The following is an 18,334-nucleotide window of genomic DNA, read 5'->3' on the forward strand; positions in this document are numbered from 1 at the left end:
GCGATTACCCCACCCGATACCCCCCTCACCGCAATTTCTGTGCCGCGCCAGTCCCAGTGTACTGTCAAATTTGAGAGGGCTAACAAAACCAAAAGGGGCACACTCATCATTCCCGCGGAAAATGGAAAGAAAGAAACAAAGGAGAATGACACAGAAAAAGGAACAATAAAATCCACTCGCTATAAAAACAATAGTTGCGGGGTGGTGGGTGCGCTACAATCCCTCAGATGGTTTCCCACCTTTTGTTTTGCCTCAGACGCACTGCCAAATAGCTGATCGTCGTGGTGAGAGCATGATGCCAATGCCTTGCAAACTTGGCGCATCGCGTTAGACAAAATATTACGGGGGACGCTTTGAGAGAGAGAGAGAATAAACATCTTTAATTTCGAGCTTAATGGTGCAGGATGGTGGAATTTTCTAAGAATATGAAGGTGAAAGCCTAGTTGGGCATGCTGTTAAACTGCCGTTGAACTTTCTGTTGAACTTGGCGACCGCGCCCGACAACACTTAACCAGCCCCCTGGACGCAGCGCTTTCCGAAGCTCGTTCCCCTCGCTCGCCAGCGCCAGGAGCGCGTTTTTTTAATTACGATAGTGTACCCTTTGGCATAACGTCCTAAAAGTACAAGTTGGCACCCGTTTCCCGACCATCGGCACCTTCGTGTCTCAAGGCGGCTGGTATCGCACGTTCTGCAGCGGCCCACCCTTGATACCCCAGCGTTGCCTTTTCTCTTTGTCGGCCGTGCTCCTCGACTCGCTCTCCTACGTTCAGTATTTCGAAATTTTCTGTACCTGCAACGCATTCCGTCAAACATAGAGATTTAAGTATTTCGCCTTGGAATAGAATTGTCCTTAGTCGTTATTTTATGATGGGCATAGTCCTCATACGTGCCGTGATCACGAGCCAAAGCATTTCGGGGGTGCAGGCCCCTTCCCCTTCCCCTCCCATCGGCACACGACAATGACCAGGGGGAAGAAATGGTTGTTTGGGCGGAGGGGGTCAGATTTGGCCACCGCACCCACTATTAACCGGAACGAAAATGGAAAAAAAAAATTAGCCACAATGTAAAAAAGGAGGATTCGGCAGAATCTAGGGTGTCGTCGATGCGAGCCAGGGATAGACGTCTTCGCGGTTTAACTCTAATTTCTGCTCCTTCACCAGTTTGATGGCAAAATATGGTACAGCGTGGCCCCATCAAACTTCCATAAAAGGAGAAGTTTAGCAACTTAGACGGATGGCTCGCGTCCGAGACGGCGCACTTAGCTTCATTGGGTGGACATCCAGGATAGGACATGATAAAGATGGTTTGGGTTTAAAGGGACACTGAAGTGTTATGTAAACATTGCGGGATTACTAGCGCAAATTGTAGTCCGGAGTCCCCAGGCCATGTATCGACCACTCTAAGCGCGTTTACGCGATTTTATTTAGTAGAAAAATTAATTGGAAAATGCTGTCCTCCTCTCTTTACGCTCGCCCATTTTCTGTGGCGTTTTTGTGTGACGTCAGGAGGGGCTGAGCTGGCAATTGGCTGCACGGCTTTGGATTCACTGCGCGTCTTCGGCGTCTGCTCCGTCCGCTCGTAAATATGGCGTCGTCCGACAGTTGTGGTGCCTCTTCGTCCACGGAGACAGACAACGAAGACATTGCCAAAGAATTCGGGCTGGAATTCAGCAATTTTAGCGAACTTGAGCGCCGAACATTGCTGCGCTGGCGGAGGATGGGCCTGAGGCCTTACGAAGATGACCCTCCAGCTACGAGTCCGGAAAGGTCTCCGGCGGGAAGCAGCCCGCAGCTGGCTGTCGCCGACGACGCGCCAGCGGCGATCCCATCACGCCGGCAGAGCACGGATTGGTAAGTCTACTTCTGTCATTATGCGGTACGCACAACCTCGTTTAAACGGTGGGCGACAAGTAGCGGCGGAGCTTGTTGCTTTGGTTTGCGCAGGCTTTGCAGCGCGCGCACGGCACCGACTACCCGAGCCCAATGTTTTGAGTTGAAACCGAGCGAGACGCGGCCAATAAACTTGACGTCACACCCACACTTGTTAGAAAACACAGGAAAATACGGGGAAGAGTGGAGGTGATACATTGCGTTGATCGAGCTGCGAGCCTGTTTGGTTCTTCAAGACGTAAACAATGTAGGTGCGGCAGGCGCCTCGTAGGAGTTGTGAAATCCCCCCTCCCTTACCCCGAGACCAGAGACTATGTTAATTCCCTGCGAGGCCACATACGCGCATTTCACCTTCAATTTCCACGTATGTGAATGCTATGCCTCTATGAACTCTACGAGAACACACGAGCGTCGTCATATGCGTGCCGTTGTCGTGAAGCTCGGCAACAGCGTCGTCGCTGGCGCGCGGCTGCCGTACTCGCTCGCTGGCGCGCGGCCCGAACTTTCTCACCGTTTCCTGCCGTTGCAAACTGTTTTCTCCCCACTGCGCTTTGTAAATTCTCATCTGCTTAACTACACCTCCTGCGCGCTCACCTCTTGCCTACTTTTCCTCCAACACAACGAGGCGCCAGGTGATTTTTTTTTTTTCCAGGTGCCAGTGCGGCCACTGCACCGTTCTCGCCAACTTCGAGGAGCGCGAGTGCTTGTGCTGCCGTGAACTGGGCCATGTGGTGACGGCGCTTTCACCCGCAGGCTGCATTATGGAGCACGCGGATTTCCGAACTGTGTGCTTAAACACTGCAGTCCTGCGGGTGGCCTATTTCGAACTCCGGGCCAGGGGATACCCCATGAGCGACGACATCCACAAGTAACTTGGCCTCATTCATTTATTGGTTCAATTTGCAAAACGTGAGCAGCAGTGCCGATGCTGCTATCTATGCATGCAGTCTCTTTCTTTATCCCCCATTCGTGTTTTCGCATTTAGAAAGTACTGACACAGCCGTTTTTTCTGGGGCTGTATGCGTGGCACAAACTGTGTTCACCTTTAGTTGAAAAAAAAGAGAGGACCATTATGCCATATATGCTCTTATGCCGTATCTGGTTTGAACCAAGAACTCCCCTGTAATGTTGGATCTGCTCTGACAGAAAAATTGAACTGTTAATGCCCTTTAATATTGTACTCTTGGACAGTAACCCTGCTGTGGCGCACCTTCTGAGACAATGTGGTAGACTGCATGCAAGAACACGTGTCTAAGCAGTGTAGGTGCAGATTGTTATTTAGCTAGCAGCTCCACCCTCTTGTGCACTGCTTGCAGTGTGCAGGTGCCGTTTCTCCACTCACTAAGTTGCTCATTTGGCCAAAGTTGACCCCAAATGCATGCACACTCGCTGCAGGAGGTACCGGTACACGGCTTACCGGCAGTTTGTGCGGTGGCTGTGGGGATGGCTCGGGGAAGGTAACCGCCTTGTCTTGCCCTCATGCGTAGTGGCAAAGATTAGGCATACCTTCCCCACGGAAACACCCACTGGATTCAGATATCCAGAATACGAGCAGGTAGGAAAATAATGTTTATATTAAGAAGAAAAGGAAGTTTTAGTGTGCGTGCATGTTTGCGTGTGTGAGTGAGTGTAACCTCTTTCCACAGCTCTGCAGAATTCAATCCTGCACTTCGTGAAGTTCAAGAAAAGATATTGCTTTGTTTTTTTTTTGTTTTTTTTGTTACAAGGAACTCAAGAAACAAATGTATTAATCTAACCACATACATATTCATTGATGCATGCACGCACGCGTGTATATGTTTGCATGCATGCACACATGTACAGGTTGGCATGCACGTAGTGAGCACACTGCAATATCTACTACGTTAACTGTAAATTGAAAGAAGCCTGCCAAAGGCTTATGGTGGCATTACTATTGTCCATCTGGTTCCAGAAATATTGTACATTTGGGCAGGGTGTCAGAACGACATGTTTTGGTTTACGTTTCTCTTTTATTCCACAACTAGAAGTCCTGTTTCAGTTCAGCTCTGGAACAAGAAAATAATGGCTCGTTACAGTTCATAACAGTTCGTGTGCACAAGAAAAATTGAGATTTATGAAATCACGTTAAAAATCATTCAGAAATATGAAATGATGCTAAAAAGGTTAAGTGATGCGTATTAATTTGTTGTAAATACTTCTGTTAAATAGCTCAACTGCACACAAAAAATCCAAGGATTTGATGACCGAGCTGTAAATGACGCTCGAAGTTTCTATCCTGGGCCTTAGAAACTAAGTGGTGACAGTCCTCAACCCAGGTTTTATTGCGAGGCTGTTGCAGATGAAAAATCCTCGAACATTATTTGTTCTGGGTTGCCCCATGTTAGATGTAAACACTCCAAGTTTTTAGAGAACCAGTGTGATGCGCGCTTGCGCTCCATTCTTGAGTACGCTGCCTTGGTCTGGACCCGAACACAAAAATTCTTATGAATAAATTTGAGGCAAATCAAAATCTGTCTGTGCAGTTACTAAATCATATAGTTGTGATATTATCGTTACAAGTTAAAGATGCTTCGTCTAATAGAACACTTTAAAACTCCTGTGGTTAACCTTAAAACGGATTGTATAAAAACAGATATCAAAGAACCAACATCAGTGCCGTAAGCCAGGAAATTAAAAGTGAATCCTGGAATACCTGAATTTGCCGCTCAGACCAAAAACAAAAGTCTTCAGTTTTGCCCCTGAACGAAATAGTAAATAGCGTTTCATTTTCGTTCTCGTTCTTGCCAAAAATATTGTTTTTTTTTCATTTTGCGGTTCCGGTTTTCGTTTCGTTCTGACACCCGGTGTTTGGACGCTCATCTGCATCAGCATGGTGATTTGCTAAGTTAGACCTGAGTGCACCCCCCATGACCTACAACTAGTCATCCACTGGCACATCACAAACGGGCACACGACTAAGTGGCAGATTGCAAAATAAAAGAAATAACGTGTAAAAAACAAATGGGCCTGAATTAATAGATTGCAGTGCCATGAATAATGATACTGCTACTGCTTACAGGATGAGCAATTTACTGATAGTGTTGAAAATCTGAACAGTGCGGAAACAGGTATCATCTGCCATGCTTAATGACGCACTGTGATGTGTCCCATAAAATTGCAAATGCACGCACTGGGTTGGTAGAGCTTCTCAAAGCGTTTGTTTTGAAGCTGGAGTGGAAGCTTCACTTCTGGTAGTAGGCATTGTTTCAGTATAGTTTTCAATCAGATGCCTTGCCTTGGTGTTCAATAACTAAAAAGATGTGTGGCTGAATGAGAGAGGTATTGCCCCTACTTATGGCCAGCTTGTATACATATGCATGTGAAGATGTTTATGTAAATACACACCCACACGAATGCACATATCACAGCCAGCCCCCAGTCTTGCCAGCTGCATGGTTATTTTCTACATCTAAATGACACTCCATGGGGCTGCTGTGGAAGCACTCAAGTGTTGCTAGCGCTGCTCACTTTGTTATGTGCTATTTCACATCACAATAAATGGAAGAGAAATAGACAGAAATGCTGGCTTTATTGTTTGTAAGCAAACTGACAAAAAATCAAAAATTTTGTGTATTCTACATGCCAAGCCTACAGATGGGCAATGGGGTGTGCTGGAACAACGTGGAAATATTTAATGTGCTCCAAAATAGCTCACTTGTGTTTGCAGTTTTGACAGCTATCACAAAAACGGCCACTGCAGCTGAGATCAAACAAGTGTCCTGCTGACAGGCCATTTTTTGTTGTCAAACAAAAGCTGACTAGTCTTTCTGGAAGCGTATGCGCTGCTGTGCTGCAATGAGCTTTGTCGGTAGCCGTTCTTCTGCGCTGGGAGCAAAAGACGGCGGCATTGGTGGCTCCACTTGGGCAAGGGCTTCCTTGAAGGATGGTAGGGCTTCGCAACGCTCCAACACTCCTGACTGCAGTTCACACACATACCCTGAAAGCGAAGGGAAACATTGATGAACAAACGCCCACTTTATTGTGATTAGCAATGACTCCTAGGCTAAAAGCAAGCAGCTCCATATTGTTGGGAAAGTCGGTGTACGGATACAATATGCAAGCTGTTTGTAACAATTACTGCTTCATTGTTGATTAGCCATTTGGTTCTGCATGTGTTTTCGTGAAAACATACCGAGGGAAATAACTCAAATTGATAAAAGGAAATAAGTCAAATTAATAAAATTTTATTTATTTCTATTTATTTCAATTGCTTACGTCCAACACTACAAAAACCTTGTCCGAAGCCTTATGTCCTTTGTGCATATGCATCGAAATCGGTCGTCAGTATATCTAACTATAAGCAGCCTGTCAAGTTTCTTTCGTTGCACACGCACATTGCAGCTTTCAAGATACCTGAAGCTAGGAAAGCTGGATTAAAAAATTCCCTTGACTATGTCAATTTTGACAATCCCTGATGCTTCAGCTATGTGACATCTAGAAAGATGGCCAGAAATGAGAATGAATTGATGTGGGAGGAGTAGAAACCCAAGACAATGGTTTTTGTAATGCTGTTTTTTTTAAATACTAAATATTACTATAATGTGCCCTCATGACTTACATAAAATCAAACACTTCCCTGCTCAGCCCCTCAGGCCAGCCCCATCCGTCTAAAGTAAAAACCGGGTTCTGAAAACTTCATGAACTTATTTCCTCCTTGCAGTGAAAAGTATGCGCAGTCGCCTTAGAGCGTACAATGTAACTGCACTGTGTAACGTGCATCTTACTGTGCTATTATAACAACTGCCTTACAAAAACTTACCAAATGTCGGATCTGTTTTCACTTCGGTTGCCACTGTTGCTCCTCGTCCTTTTGGGGTTTTGACATGTAGCTTCCCTTCCCCTTCAGCGGTCACCGCTTGAGGTCTTTTCGTATTTTCATTGAAGTGCAGCACTGCTATCAACGTTCTGTAAGTAGTTGGGAACACTCAGTGTACAGGTGGGGATTAGAGCGCAGTGGTGTTCCAGGTCACCAACATGATGTTGTTCCTTACCGAGCCTTCATTCCTTCGTAAGTGAATGCCACTGACTTAGTAGCAAAGCCGTTGAGCACACTGTGAAAGCTTTCGATGCTGAAAGTTTGAACTTTTGGTGATAGCTGCCTGATGTCCCGGAGCAGGTAGTGCGCATTGATGATTCCCTCCAATCTTCTGTGTGGAGGAGAACCTAGGGAAAACCACCAGTGAAAAGAAATACAGTTGAACGAAACACCCAGTTGGAGGTGTGGTAATCTATAAGCACCAATGCCTTACCGGCAGTCAGCCATGCGCGGGGTCCAGATGGCTTGTGCAGGCATCGAGTGTAGAGGGTGGAGCTGTGGCCGTGGTGAACGTTGCATGCATGGTTTGCCGCGCTCTTCCACATGGCCACAGCAAAGTCTGCATTGTCTGCGCAGGCACTGGCACAGGCGTAGAGATGGTTGCTGATCGGCTGCACCCACTGACTCAGCTCCTGGCATGTCGCATTCTTGGCTGCGGCTCTCAGCTTCTTCTGCACACCTGTGAAGCAATACAGAGGGTAAAGGCACTCTCCTCCATTTGAAGTTCATGGCTTTGAGTGAATTCTTCAAGAGCGGCATCACTACCTCCAGGCCATCACAACTGCCTACTCCAGCCTAAATGCACAAGCAAACTGTCCAGTGAAACATTCGCGTGTTTCATCCTAATTTGCTGGTTACTTCTGTTTACTTGACATTTGTTTTAAGATGCTTTGCTAGAGTAGATAGCACTATTTTTAAAGTTTGTGTAATTAGGATCCACTAATATTCCTGTGTGTAAGCTGTACCCAGGGGAGTACCTAAGCCCGTATCCTGTTGGTTTGAGCTCAGAGTTAAGCTTTTGAAATTTGCTCTCTTTGTTTGATTGTGCAAATCAGGGACGTCTATGTGACCTGTTTATAGAGATTTGTTGTGTAAAGCTGTTTGGGCAGTCGATAGTCCTTGTCTCAGAGTTAGCACGCTTGGCGTCCATTAGCATGCCTTTGTTTTATGCAAGCTGTGCCTGGAGGGTTACAATCTTATGTAGTATGAAAGTTTTGAACACTGTGTATGACCGTAAATGCATGCCTTCTCTAAGAGTAGGCTCCATGAGCAGTTGGTAGCGATTATTGTGGCTAAACACAACCTGAATTCGACTGGTTGTCGACATTTCTCATACTTTGTCTTCTGTATACTTTTCTGTGGTGCTTCATGTGCAGGCGTGTCAGTGAGGTCGTGGCACAAAAATGGCCAAGTTTTTTTTTCTTGGGAACGGGATGCCTGTTGTTGTGCTGTTTCCCATTTACGGCTGTTGTCTTATCATGAGTTGCCATGATGATGAGGAGAAGGAGGAGGAGGAATGCCTCTTACTTGTTTGTTTGCTTACAGCTATGTTGTCGGCTGTAAAATGCATCAAATAAACTTGCCAGCACCATCATTGGCAAAGGCAAACGCATTGGATGAATGCCCTCCGCTTCACCAGAGACGCTCAAACGCGGTGTATTTTTCCCCACCTTTGGAGCTTCCCTGGCTCGTGCCTATATCGTAAGAGGAGTATTTGCACCAGTCCCAGTGTCAGCTGAATCGCTCGTGAACTGCTCAGTTGGTGAACTCGCTTGTGGAGCGATGAACGTCAAAGCGCAAATATGGTCTATTCAGTATAGAAAACATTGTCCAAAAACAAATAAATTAACATCAAAAAAAGGAAAAAAAAACACATGCACCATCTGGGATTCGAACTTGCGAACTGCAAAACAAGGATCCTAAGGCTTCAAAGCACTATCAGGGATGGAAATATAAAGTATGTATTGTATAGCTTGTCTACATTTTTATTTATTTTTAGCATTCCAAGTAGCTTAGATACCCATTTCTTAAATAGCACTTGTGCCGGAAGCGTCCTCCAAATTCGCACAAATATCTCGTCTTTAGCGACTGCATTCCTTAGGCAGAAGAGCGTTCTCAGATGTGTGGTCGTGCTGCTGACCACTGTGGTAGTTCACCCAGCACAAAAAGTGCTTTCTGCACTTTGGTTTTACCCTGTATGAGAAAGGTTTCAATTGATTTTAATTCCTTAGTATCAATATTAACTTCGCTGACTCTTCTCCCAACTTCAGTTGGCCGTAGATTTTTCTACTAGCATACCAAACAGTGAATTGTCGCATGTGCGATTGTGTGGAGCTACTTGGACTTGGAGCATGACACAGTCTGCAAACTAACAAACTAACGGCACATTCTTCCTGGCAGAAATCGTGTCACGGCTAAGTTTCAACTGAGCGAACGAATTGCGATAACCCGCTGGCGGCAAGCTGACTAAATGCTGGGCTGGCTGTTTCTGTTGGAGGGTTGGCGAGCCGTGCAGTAGCGCAGTCAAACCAAGCCATTCGTTTGAACGTAATACAAAATGTCATGGGAAATCAGCAAGGAGGATGCAGAGAGGAGTACAGCATCTTTAAATTGATTTTTCTTCTGTATAAGGTCTTGTAAACGCAGCAAGAGAGTTTGAAACATGGCCGAGACACTGCAGACTACAATTTGTGCTCCAAATCCCGCAATATTAACAAATCACTTCAGTGTTCCTTGAAAAAAAAATTTGTGTAAGCTTGGTCTTCATAAGCTGGTTTTCCTGCATTGTGCGTTGCGCAGTGAAGCATGGACATCTACGGAGGACATATGGTTAGTTTCACTCTATGCTCCTCTACACCACCGCTGCTGCCTCTTTCCTGAATTGTGTATACAGTCAAACCCGACTATATCGAACCCGTTTACATCGAATTATCCTCTATATCGAACTATTTCTGCGCACGGAATGTATTCTATGAGAATGTATAGCAAAAATTACGCTTACATCGAACAGAAATAGCAGCAACTACCGATATATCGAACGCCAGCGGCGTAAAGTGCCCCCCCCCCCTCCCCAAGTTGGCTTTCCCTCGCGGAAGAGGAGAAACCCGCCGACACCCCCTCGAAAAGTGGTTTAGCCCGGCAGTTCCTGTGCAGCTCCTTCACCTCGCTCTTTCTTCCTCTCTCTCTCGGGCTGTTTCCACGTCGGGAAGCCGCCGTCGACCCCCAAAATAAAAAAGATCCTGGCCCTCCCGCCCCATTTGCTAAGACAGCCAATCACCAGTTGTTGCCACTCCAGTTCTCTGGTCGCTGGAGAAGCGCGCGTTTGTCTTTTTGCTGTTTTTGCGTTCGGAGTGTTCGAATTGTCGGCATGTGTTGGACTTGTACTGTGTAGCCGTGATGGCTAGCGCGAAGCGACAGAACCTGCCTTTCGCCGTGAAGCTGGAAATTATAAACAGAGTGGAACGTGGTGAGAAGAAGTCCGTCGTCGCCGCGGCTTCGCGACGACGCGCTTCGCAGTCGACGACGCCCTTCGACGACGCGCTTCGCTGCCAGCTTCGCACGCAGCGAAGCTGCTTAAACAGAAGAAAATTCATGACTACTTCGTGCGGAAGTGAGTTTGTTTCATTAATAAAGTGCTTTCATAAACGGTAGGTGCTTTTATGCTGTCCAATTCTTCAGCATGCATACATCGAATTATGCCATATATCGAACTCGCGGGCGTTTTTCTGCGAGTTCGATATAACCGGGTTTGACTGTACTGCCCGCTGCGAGCAATGTCTATCTCCCCTCTGCCATTTTTATGTGTGCATTTGGGGGAAGGGGGGGGGGGGCATGCATGTGCTGGCAGGCTTTACGTGCCTGCCTTTATCATAGCTGTTCTGTTGAGGGCAAATTTGAATGTGGGCGTCTAACAGCCCGACGTGACCCTACTGCTGCCCTTCGTGGTTGAGAAGTTTGGGTCGGTGTGTTATACAGACAGAAAGGTGCCTACGATGCCGGAGGGAAAATTGACAGCTCAATGTTTGTCCCCTGGAATAAAAATGTAGTCCCTCCAGGTTTCATTATGCTAATTACCTAGGAAGTCTGGTCAGTCTAAAATCACAAACATGCTTTGTTTCGTGCACTCCTTGCTCTGTGCCCAGTTTGCGGGTTATCCTTCTTCGCAGAGTGGAAGGGCACTGATTTCGTGTTTCTTGGGAGCAAGACGTCTGTTGTGCTGTTCCCCGCTTCTGGCTAATGTCTTATCATGAGTTGGCATGATGAAAAGATTGGTACAGCCTGTGCATACAAAGGTAACAGTGACAGTGTTTGTGGACTTTCAGCGTGGTGTCGTTCTTAAAGAGACACTGAAGTTACTTTGTCAAGCTGCCGTTTTTGCTTGCACTGCATATACTGGCTCAAATTACCACACTTCTCATCGTTTATCTGGTTGATAAGTCGGTAATTATTTCATAAAGCCCGAAAGGAGAAAAACTACCATGCGCGGTCTGTGGCGGCCGCACCAACTGTGACGTCGGGAGGAGGTGCACCGTGATTGGACGATGTCAAAGATTATCATTCCAACAATTTTCGGTTTCGGTTCTGTAAAACAACATGCTTGACATCCGACGTTATTGTTGGGTGGGCATTCTCAATATTTCAATAATCGCCATACCATGCTTCTGCCGTGTTGTCAGGTGTAAAATGCCAAAGATTGGATTGGATTGGATTGGAAAACCTTTATTTATGCCTGCAGTGAGCGCTCGTGGGCTCCGACGGGGCCTACATTGTCTTCGGGGCGCCTGCCGTGTGGACTGGGTCCTTGCTCGGTGTTGCAGGCTCACCAGGCCTCTGCCTTGCTAGTGCCTCAATGACCTGCTGGACGGCCTGCAGTGCTGATCTTTCTGGTTTTCGCTCCCTGCGGCTGCTTCCAGTAGCAGTGGGATCCTTCCTGACTTGGCTTCTTCCGGGTGCTTGGTGCAATCCCACAGGATGTGCGTGAAGCTTGCCGTCGAGCCTCGGCACACTTTCCACATGTCGGTCGGGTGCATCTCGGGGTACATGCGGTGCATCAGTGACGGGCTGGGTAGCGAGCCGGTCTGGAGCTGTCTAAATAAAACGACTTGTTCTCGACTCAACCCCGGCACGGGGGCGGGAGAGTTCTGCGAGCCAAGCAGAAAGCCTTCGTTATTTCGCTGTACTCAGTCATACGGTCTTTCGTGTTGAACCACGTCGGAAGGTCTAGCGAGGTGCGGTCCTTGAGTGCTCGTGCCTCGGCATGTGCCGTCTTGTCGTGGTTGTCGTTGCAATCCGACGCGTTGCCTGCGTGTGCCGGGAACCACTTGATTCTAACTTCTCTGCATTTTTCGGTAACCGTGTGCAGTATGCGTGCCGCTTCCTTTGCTACCATGCCCTTGGCGTAATTTCTTACTGCCTGCCTTGAGTCACACAACACCGTGTGACAGTCGTGGTCCCAGATGGCCAGTGCGATGGCCACCTCTTCTGCTTGTTCAGACTTGGTGCATCTCACGCTAGCGGCTGTCCGCAAGACACCGGTCGTGTCAATGACGGCTACCGTGAAGCCGTTCTCCAGATTGGTGTACTCGGCCACGTCCACGTAGCATGCGAGCCTGTCGTTGGCGTGCAGGTCGATCAGGGCCTTGGTCCTCGCTGTCCTTCTTCCTTTGTTGTGCTCGGGGTTGACGTTCTTGGGTATTGGGTCCACCCGGATGTTGCGCCGGATCTCGTCGGGAACGGGGAGTTTCTTTTCTATTCTGTTTGGGTATCCTATTCCTAGGTCCTCCAGTATCTGCCTCCCGGTCCTGGTTGTGGACAGCTGCTCAAGCTGGGCGGCACGTTGTGCCCCTCCGCTATTTCCTCGAGCGTGTTGTGTATTCCCAGTTGCAGGAGACGGGTGGTGCTCGTTGTTTCGTACAGCCCCAGTGCTGTCTTGTGCACTCTGCAGATTAGAATGTTTATCTTGTCACGCTCGTACTGCAACCACTTCTGGTAGGCGGCTACGTACGTGACGTGGCTTATGACAAACAAGTGGACGAGCCTGATTAGGCTCTCCTCCCTCATGCGACTTCTTTTGGATTTTACTCGTTTGAGTAGTTGCATTGCGTTTGCTGCTTTCGCCATGAGCCAGGCAATGGTGTCGCCGTTTCTTCCATGCGTTTCTATTACCCTGCCTAGTATTCTGATCTTGCTGACCTTTGGGATTACGTTGCTTCATCTAGTTGTGATATTGATCTCCTCGCATTCTCTTGGGCTGATCTTGGGTTTGCGTTTCCTGACGGGAGGATATACCAGGAGTTCCGATTTGCTCGGCGAGCACCACAGTCTGGTGCCTTCAAGTTCATCTTCAATTGCATCGACCGCCACTTATAGTGTGGACTCGATGTGGGCGTCGCTGCCACCTACCACCCACACCGTTATGTCGTCCGCGTAGATTGTACGCCTGGCGTCTTCGATGCTCGCGAGCCTCTCGGCCACTCTGATCATTACTAAGTTGAAAAGCATCGGTGAAATGACAGGCCCTTGTGGCGTGCCAGTGCTGCTGAGCTGCTTCTCTTGCGTTTGAAGGTCGCCTGCTCGTAACTCGGCGGTCCTGCCCGTGAGGAAATTTTTGATGTAATTGATAATCCTCCCAGGACGGCACATTCTGCGAATTGTTCGTGGAGCAGTGAACGTTACGGCACAAAAATGGTGAACTCAGCATAAAAAACATCGGCCCAAAACAAAAAATTCAACTTGCAAAAAAAAAAAAAAGTACCCTCGGGGATTCGAACTTGCGAATTGCAACAGCACTCCAGACCATTCGGACAGGAGCCAGCGTTGCGGGGGGTGTAAATATGAGGTATATAATGTATAACCACTTCACACTTTTGTTTACTTTTAGCATTTTAAGCAGCTTAGGTGACTATTTGTTGTATAGTGCTCGTGCAGTAAGCGCCCCCCAAATTTCCACAATATCTCCTGTCTGGCAATTGCATTTCTTAAACAGAAAAAGCGTTTACCGATCTGTGGTCGTGCTGCTGACCGCTGGGCTTTTTCACCCACCGCAAAAAAAGTGCTTCCTGCTTCCTAGTTTTACGCTGCAGGGTAAAAGTTTCAGCTGATTTTATTTCCTTAGCACCTAAATTGACTTCGCTGACTCTTCTCCCGCCTTCAAGTGGCCTTAGATTTCCCTACTAGCGTACCAGTCAGCAAAGCGTCGCATACGTGTGCTTGTGCACCGCTTGTGTGCCCGACCTGGACTTGGAGCTTGATACAGTGTACAAACTAACAAACTAAAGAAAGGCACATTCTTCTATTCACAAACGTGTCCTGGCTTAGTTTCAACTGAGCGAACGAATTGCGACAGCCCATCAGCTGCCGGCAGACTAATAGCTGGGCGGAAAGCCGTGGAGTAGTGCAGTCACGCCAAGTCATTTCCTCCTGATGTCACATGAAAACGCTGCAGAAAATGGGTGAGGATGCAGAGAGGAGGACAGCATTCTCGAATTAACTTTTTTACTAAATAAATTTGCGTAGACGTACTCAGAGTGGTCGAAGCATGGCCTATGGACTCCGGACTACAATTTGCACTAGTAATCCCGCAATGTTTACAAATCACTTCAGTGTCCCTTTAACAGCGGGGTGTTGAGTTGTGCAGTGCTGCTGACAAAGGTGCTTTCGTGGTTCCTCTGTGGGTCCACTCATGCATGTGTTCACAGTGCCTTGTGCCAAAATGGTAGACAGTGAATCCATGTTGCAGTGGGAGCTACAAGTTTACACCTTTTGATAGTTCATTGCAGGTTTTATTTTGTGTGTGTGACATTCAGTGGTGCATGTAGCCTCAGACGTATGTGTTTGTTTCTTTTCCTTATTACGTGCCTCATTCTCGGTTTGCCAAACATACTAGGGCCAATGTTTGTTTTGTGAGCTTAGGTACTGCTGTTCTGTTTCTATCGGTTTTTCTTTTCCTCGCTCGTCCTAAAGAGAAACAACAAATGCTATGTTTGTTGAAATTCATCCAGCCTCTGCCTGAACTCCCTCCCTCACACAACCTTGATGCCGGTGCACACATGGGCTGACTGGCCTAGCAAATAGATAACAGTAACTGTGCTGCCTCTGCCCAGTGACAAAGGTCATAACTTGAAAAGGGAAGCTTACTGCGAGGCTGCTTGACAAGCCTGCTTTCTTGAGGGGGACCAGATGGACTGGCCGAATTCAGCTTGCTGCCTGAAATTTTGGAGCTGCTAATAGTTATTGGAACGGAATCCTGGCTTGACAGCAGCATAAATGACGGCGAAATGTTCCCTTTTAAATATTCTCTGTACAGGAGGGATTGCAATTCCCATGGTGGTGGCGTGTTCATCCTCGTTCACGATAGCTTATTAAGCCAAGCTGTGTACATCGAGACAAAATCGTGCGAAACTGTCTGGTGCAAGATATTGCTGAAAAATGGTGTCTCTGTTGCCGTGAGCACCTTTTACAGACCACTTGGGTTACGAATTCCTCAGCCTCTATTCCAGCTGAGTAACACATTATTAAGTTTGCAAATGAGTTATGGAATTCTGGGTGGAGACTTTAATTTGCCCGATGCAGAATAGCAGTCCACCACGCCGATACTGCACAATACATATCTCTTGTACTCGGCCTTTCATGAAATGATCAATGCGCATTCGTTATCCCAACTCATAAAAATGCCCACTCAAATCGGTGCTAGCAGCACAACTTTGATCGATTTATTCTTTTGCAATGACCCTGCCCTTGTATCGTCTGTGCTCACAATTCCCAGTACCAGTGATAATGACATTACTGCTAACGTAACCTGCGCTGTCAAGAACCACCAGCTTACAGAGCCACACAAAGTGTTCTCTTATAAAAAAGGCAATTACAGCTCGCATAGTTTATCTCTTGGCATGAACAAACAGTGGAATTTCTTTAAAAAAAGATTCTGTCCCTGGCACAAACGTTATTCCTTCACGCATTATCTCAGCCAAGCGCCGCACTGAGAAACCTTGGCTCAACAGGGAACTTCAGTCTTTGATCAACAAAAACTCTGCTGTTTAGAAAGTATTGTAACTTGCCCCAGCCTGAGCTACAATCTAAAATAAAAAAGACTGAGCAAAGTAGTTATGAGAAAAATGCTTCCAATCCGTGTTTAATCTGCAAGCTTACCCCAATACTATGCCGCAAAATTTGAACGGGGATACAGAAATGCAAGAAATAGTAATATATACAAAAAAACGTTCACAAGCTGCTCAATGCACCGCATCGATTGTAAATCACCGATGCCACATTCTACCTTGCTGCTAAGCAGGCGCAGCATTTTTCTTGTTTCTGCCGTTGTAGGCACTGCTGACTGCTCCTCATCGTCTGCACAATCAGCTGCGTCGTCCACAGCTATCTCAACAATGCAGGCATTGGACAGCATTCCAGTAACAGGGACATCAGCCTCGCACAGCGTGCGCTCCAAATAAATTTGCCGTTCACGACCGCGTTTGGCAGATACTGGGAGCTTGGCGTTAAAACGGAAACCTTATCAGCTGTCTGTACAGCTGACTTTGCATTGTATCATCTTTGTCAACATTTCAAGATATTAGTGGTCCCCCAAAAAAGCGTTTCAAGATAAAGGGGAGCTAATTTATGATGCCTATGATAGGCGAGAAAAAGTTTCATCGACGTAACCAATACTTCAAGATATCCAAGTTTGAGTTAACAAAGGATTACTGTATACCTAGTAATTCATTCTCACATCCAGTAATTCCAAGTCTCCGTTCCTGACAGAATGACTGGGCTGAAAATCACGGCTGAATATTTCATGCTCTGTAGCTGTAATGTTGTACCACTCAGTGCAACTCAGTGCACTCGGTGCCGATAGGTTTGGTTCGGACTGCTGTGGCTGCTTTTGAAAGCTAAAAAAAACACCAATGTTTATTAGATTTCGGAACATGGAAAAAGTGCGCGCAGTTTAAATTATTCTGCAGCACACAGTAGGGCAGATGTCATATCACAGGTGCAACTCTGATAAATACACAATCACTTTAAAACTGGTAGCAGTGCAAGTTTGGCAGACAACTTGCACCTCAGCCGCCACAATCATACCAGAATTACTGACAGCAAAATATATTGGCCGAGTCTTAACAGTACTGGAACCAGGACAGCAACAAACAAACAGAATATCTGAGAAAAACTAATAACTGTACCTTTAGCCACATGCCAGATGTCGAAATAATGTTGGATTCCTGGGCAGTGGTCCCGCAAGTAGGCTCTTATCCCTGGATGTCTGTCAGTTACGAATGCCCCAATCGTAATTGCCTTCTCCTCCAGGAATGCCAGTCCTCTGATGAGAGCCTCCTTTTCCATGTTAGTACTTGCCTGCACTCGAGGGTTCTGGAAACAAGTTTCACTTTGACTTCACTTCAGTAGGTATTCGCAAATGCGAGGTTCTTTAAGAACTTGATATTATTTATATCTATCTGAAAAATTCTTTCACAACAGCGCTTCGAATGTCTTAATCAAACGGTTGCAAATGCATATCAGCCGACCTGCAGACAATGGAAAAAAAACTGCTTAGATTTTCATAAACACACGTGTGGGTAAAAATGGAAAAAGAAATTAGAAAAAAAAAATTAGGAAAAAGAATTGAGGCGGCTGTCATTGACATTTGTACCTTTCATGCAGGTAGGTAGGTAGGAAGGTATGTTTGGCTGTAATGCTGGCTAAATGCATTTACAATACCTGAAATGGCTTATTCCTCAAGAGTAAAAAAAAAACTTGATAGACTCAGCAGTAATCACAGACTGGCTCAAAAGTTAAAAAAAAAAACGTTTCAGCAAGCAATGCATTTTCATACAGTTGCCCTGATTGCTCAAGTAAGGGGACGAGCCACTCTTTCCCCTTCTGCTTGTTATGTGCACCTTGTAATGTTCTTTGATTTCTACTTACCTCTCGAACTTGCACCTGCTCAGTGTGGATGATTTTTCCCAGACTTTGTGACAGAAAGCTGTATGTGAGGAATTTAGCTGAAAATCCCGGGGAGTCGCAGCGCCCGTCGCCACACAAATCAGTGACTTTGCCTTGGAGGCTGGCAAGTAAAAGAGCTTGGTGCTGGGTCCATACCTGTCAAAGCAATGAAAGAGATCGCAACACAAGTTCACTGTATTGCTTTTTTTCTGTTGAATTTTGCTGCGACATCACAGTGGGTTTTGCCCCTGGTTTTTATGGACTTGTGCAAGATGAATCGGATGCACACAAAAGTAATGTATACGTGTCTCCTTGGCGCAGGAGCAACAGTGTTTTTGAGTAGAAGTCATCTGTCAACAATACCCAGGCTAGTCATGGTGCCTGCCATAGTATTTTCCACTTCATAAAAGGTTCACACTTTGTAATCAGTGCCTGAGAGTACGCATCAACTAAAGCATGCACATGCAGGTTAGTGATTGTGATGTATAGCCAGAAAGAGTAAGAAGGTCTGTGCTAGTGAAAGAAGGTATGTTCTAATGAAAAAAAATTTTGTTTGGACAAAGATGAGCTATTATACTTACGGCATGCACTACTGGCAGCAGGTAGGCCCTCTGGTAGCTGTAGAAGGTCCTGTCCTCAAACACTTGCACTTTCATTGAACGCAGCATCCTCA

The 18,334-nt window shown here is 46.5% G+C and overlaps 3 protein-coding genes and 1 pseudogene across 5 annotated transcripts in view; 2 read left to right on the forward strand and 2 right to left on the reverse strand.

The window, feature by feature from the left end:
- Positions 1-18,334, forward strand: part of LOC144168984 (monocarboxylate transporter 14-like) — a 195,763-nt gene that overhangs the window by 62,045 nt on the left and 115,384 nt on the right. The window lies entirely within an intron of this gene.
- LOC144168981 (P2X purinoceptor 7-like) lies at positions 1,425-8,597 on the forward strand. Its single transcript, XM_077697983.1, has 4 exons — positions 1,425-1,850; positions 2,542-2,757; positions 3,285-3,444; positions 7,303-8,597. Exons 1-4 carry the CDS (start codon positions 1,585-1,587, stop codon positions 7,318-7,320), a joined length of 660 nt encoding a protein of 219 aa, XP_077554109.1. The 5' UTR covers positions 1,425-1,584; the 3' UTR covers positions 7,321-8,597.
- Positions 5,333-17,898, reverse strand: LOC144168980 (uncharacterized). The gene is made up of 6 exons (XM_077697982.1): positions 17,644-17,898; positions 16,902-17,088; positions 7,160-7,405; positions 6,902-7,073; positions 6,670-6,815; positions 5,333-5,847 (listed from the first exon to the last, which is right to left on the reverse strand). The coding sequence occupies exons 2-6, from the start codon at positions 17,059-17,061 to the stop codon at positions 5,669-5,671; spliced, it is 903 nt and encodes a 300-aa protein (XP_077554108.1). The 5' UTR covers positions 17,062-17,088; positions 17,644-17,898; the 3' UTR covers positions 5,333-5,668.
- On the reverse strand, positions 11,488-13,468 carry LOC144170906 (uncharacterized; annotated as a pseudogene).

Source organism: Haemaphysalis longicornis, unplaced genomic scaffold (genome assembly GCF_048455015.1).
Source record: "Haemaphysalis longicornis isolate Haplotype H1 unplaced genomic scaffold, Haemaphysalis longicornis Haplotype H1 scaffold_2, whole genome shotgun sequence".
In the NCBI taxonomy this organism is placed as follows: Eukaryota; Metazoa; Arthropoda; class Arachnida; order Ixodida; family Ixodidae; genus Haemaphysalis; species Haemaphysalis longicornis.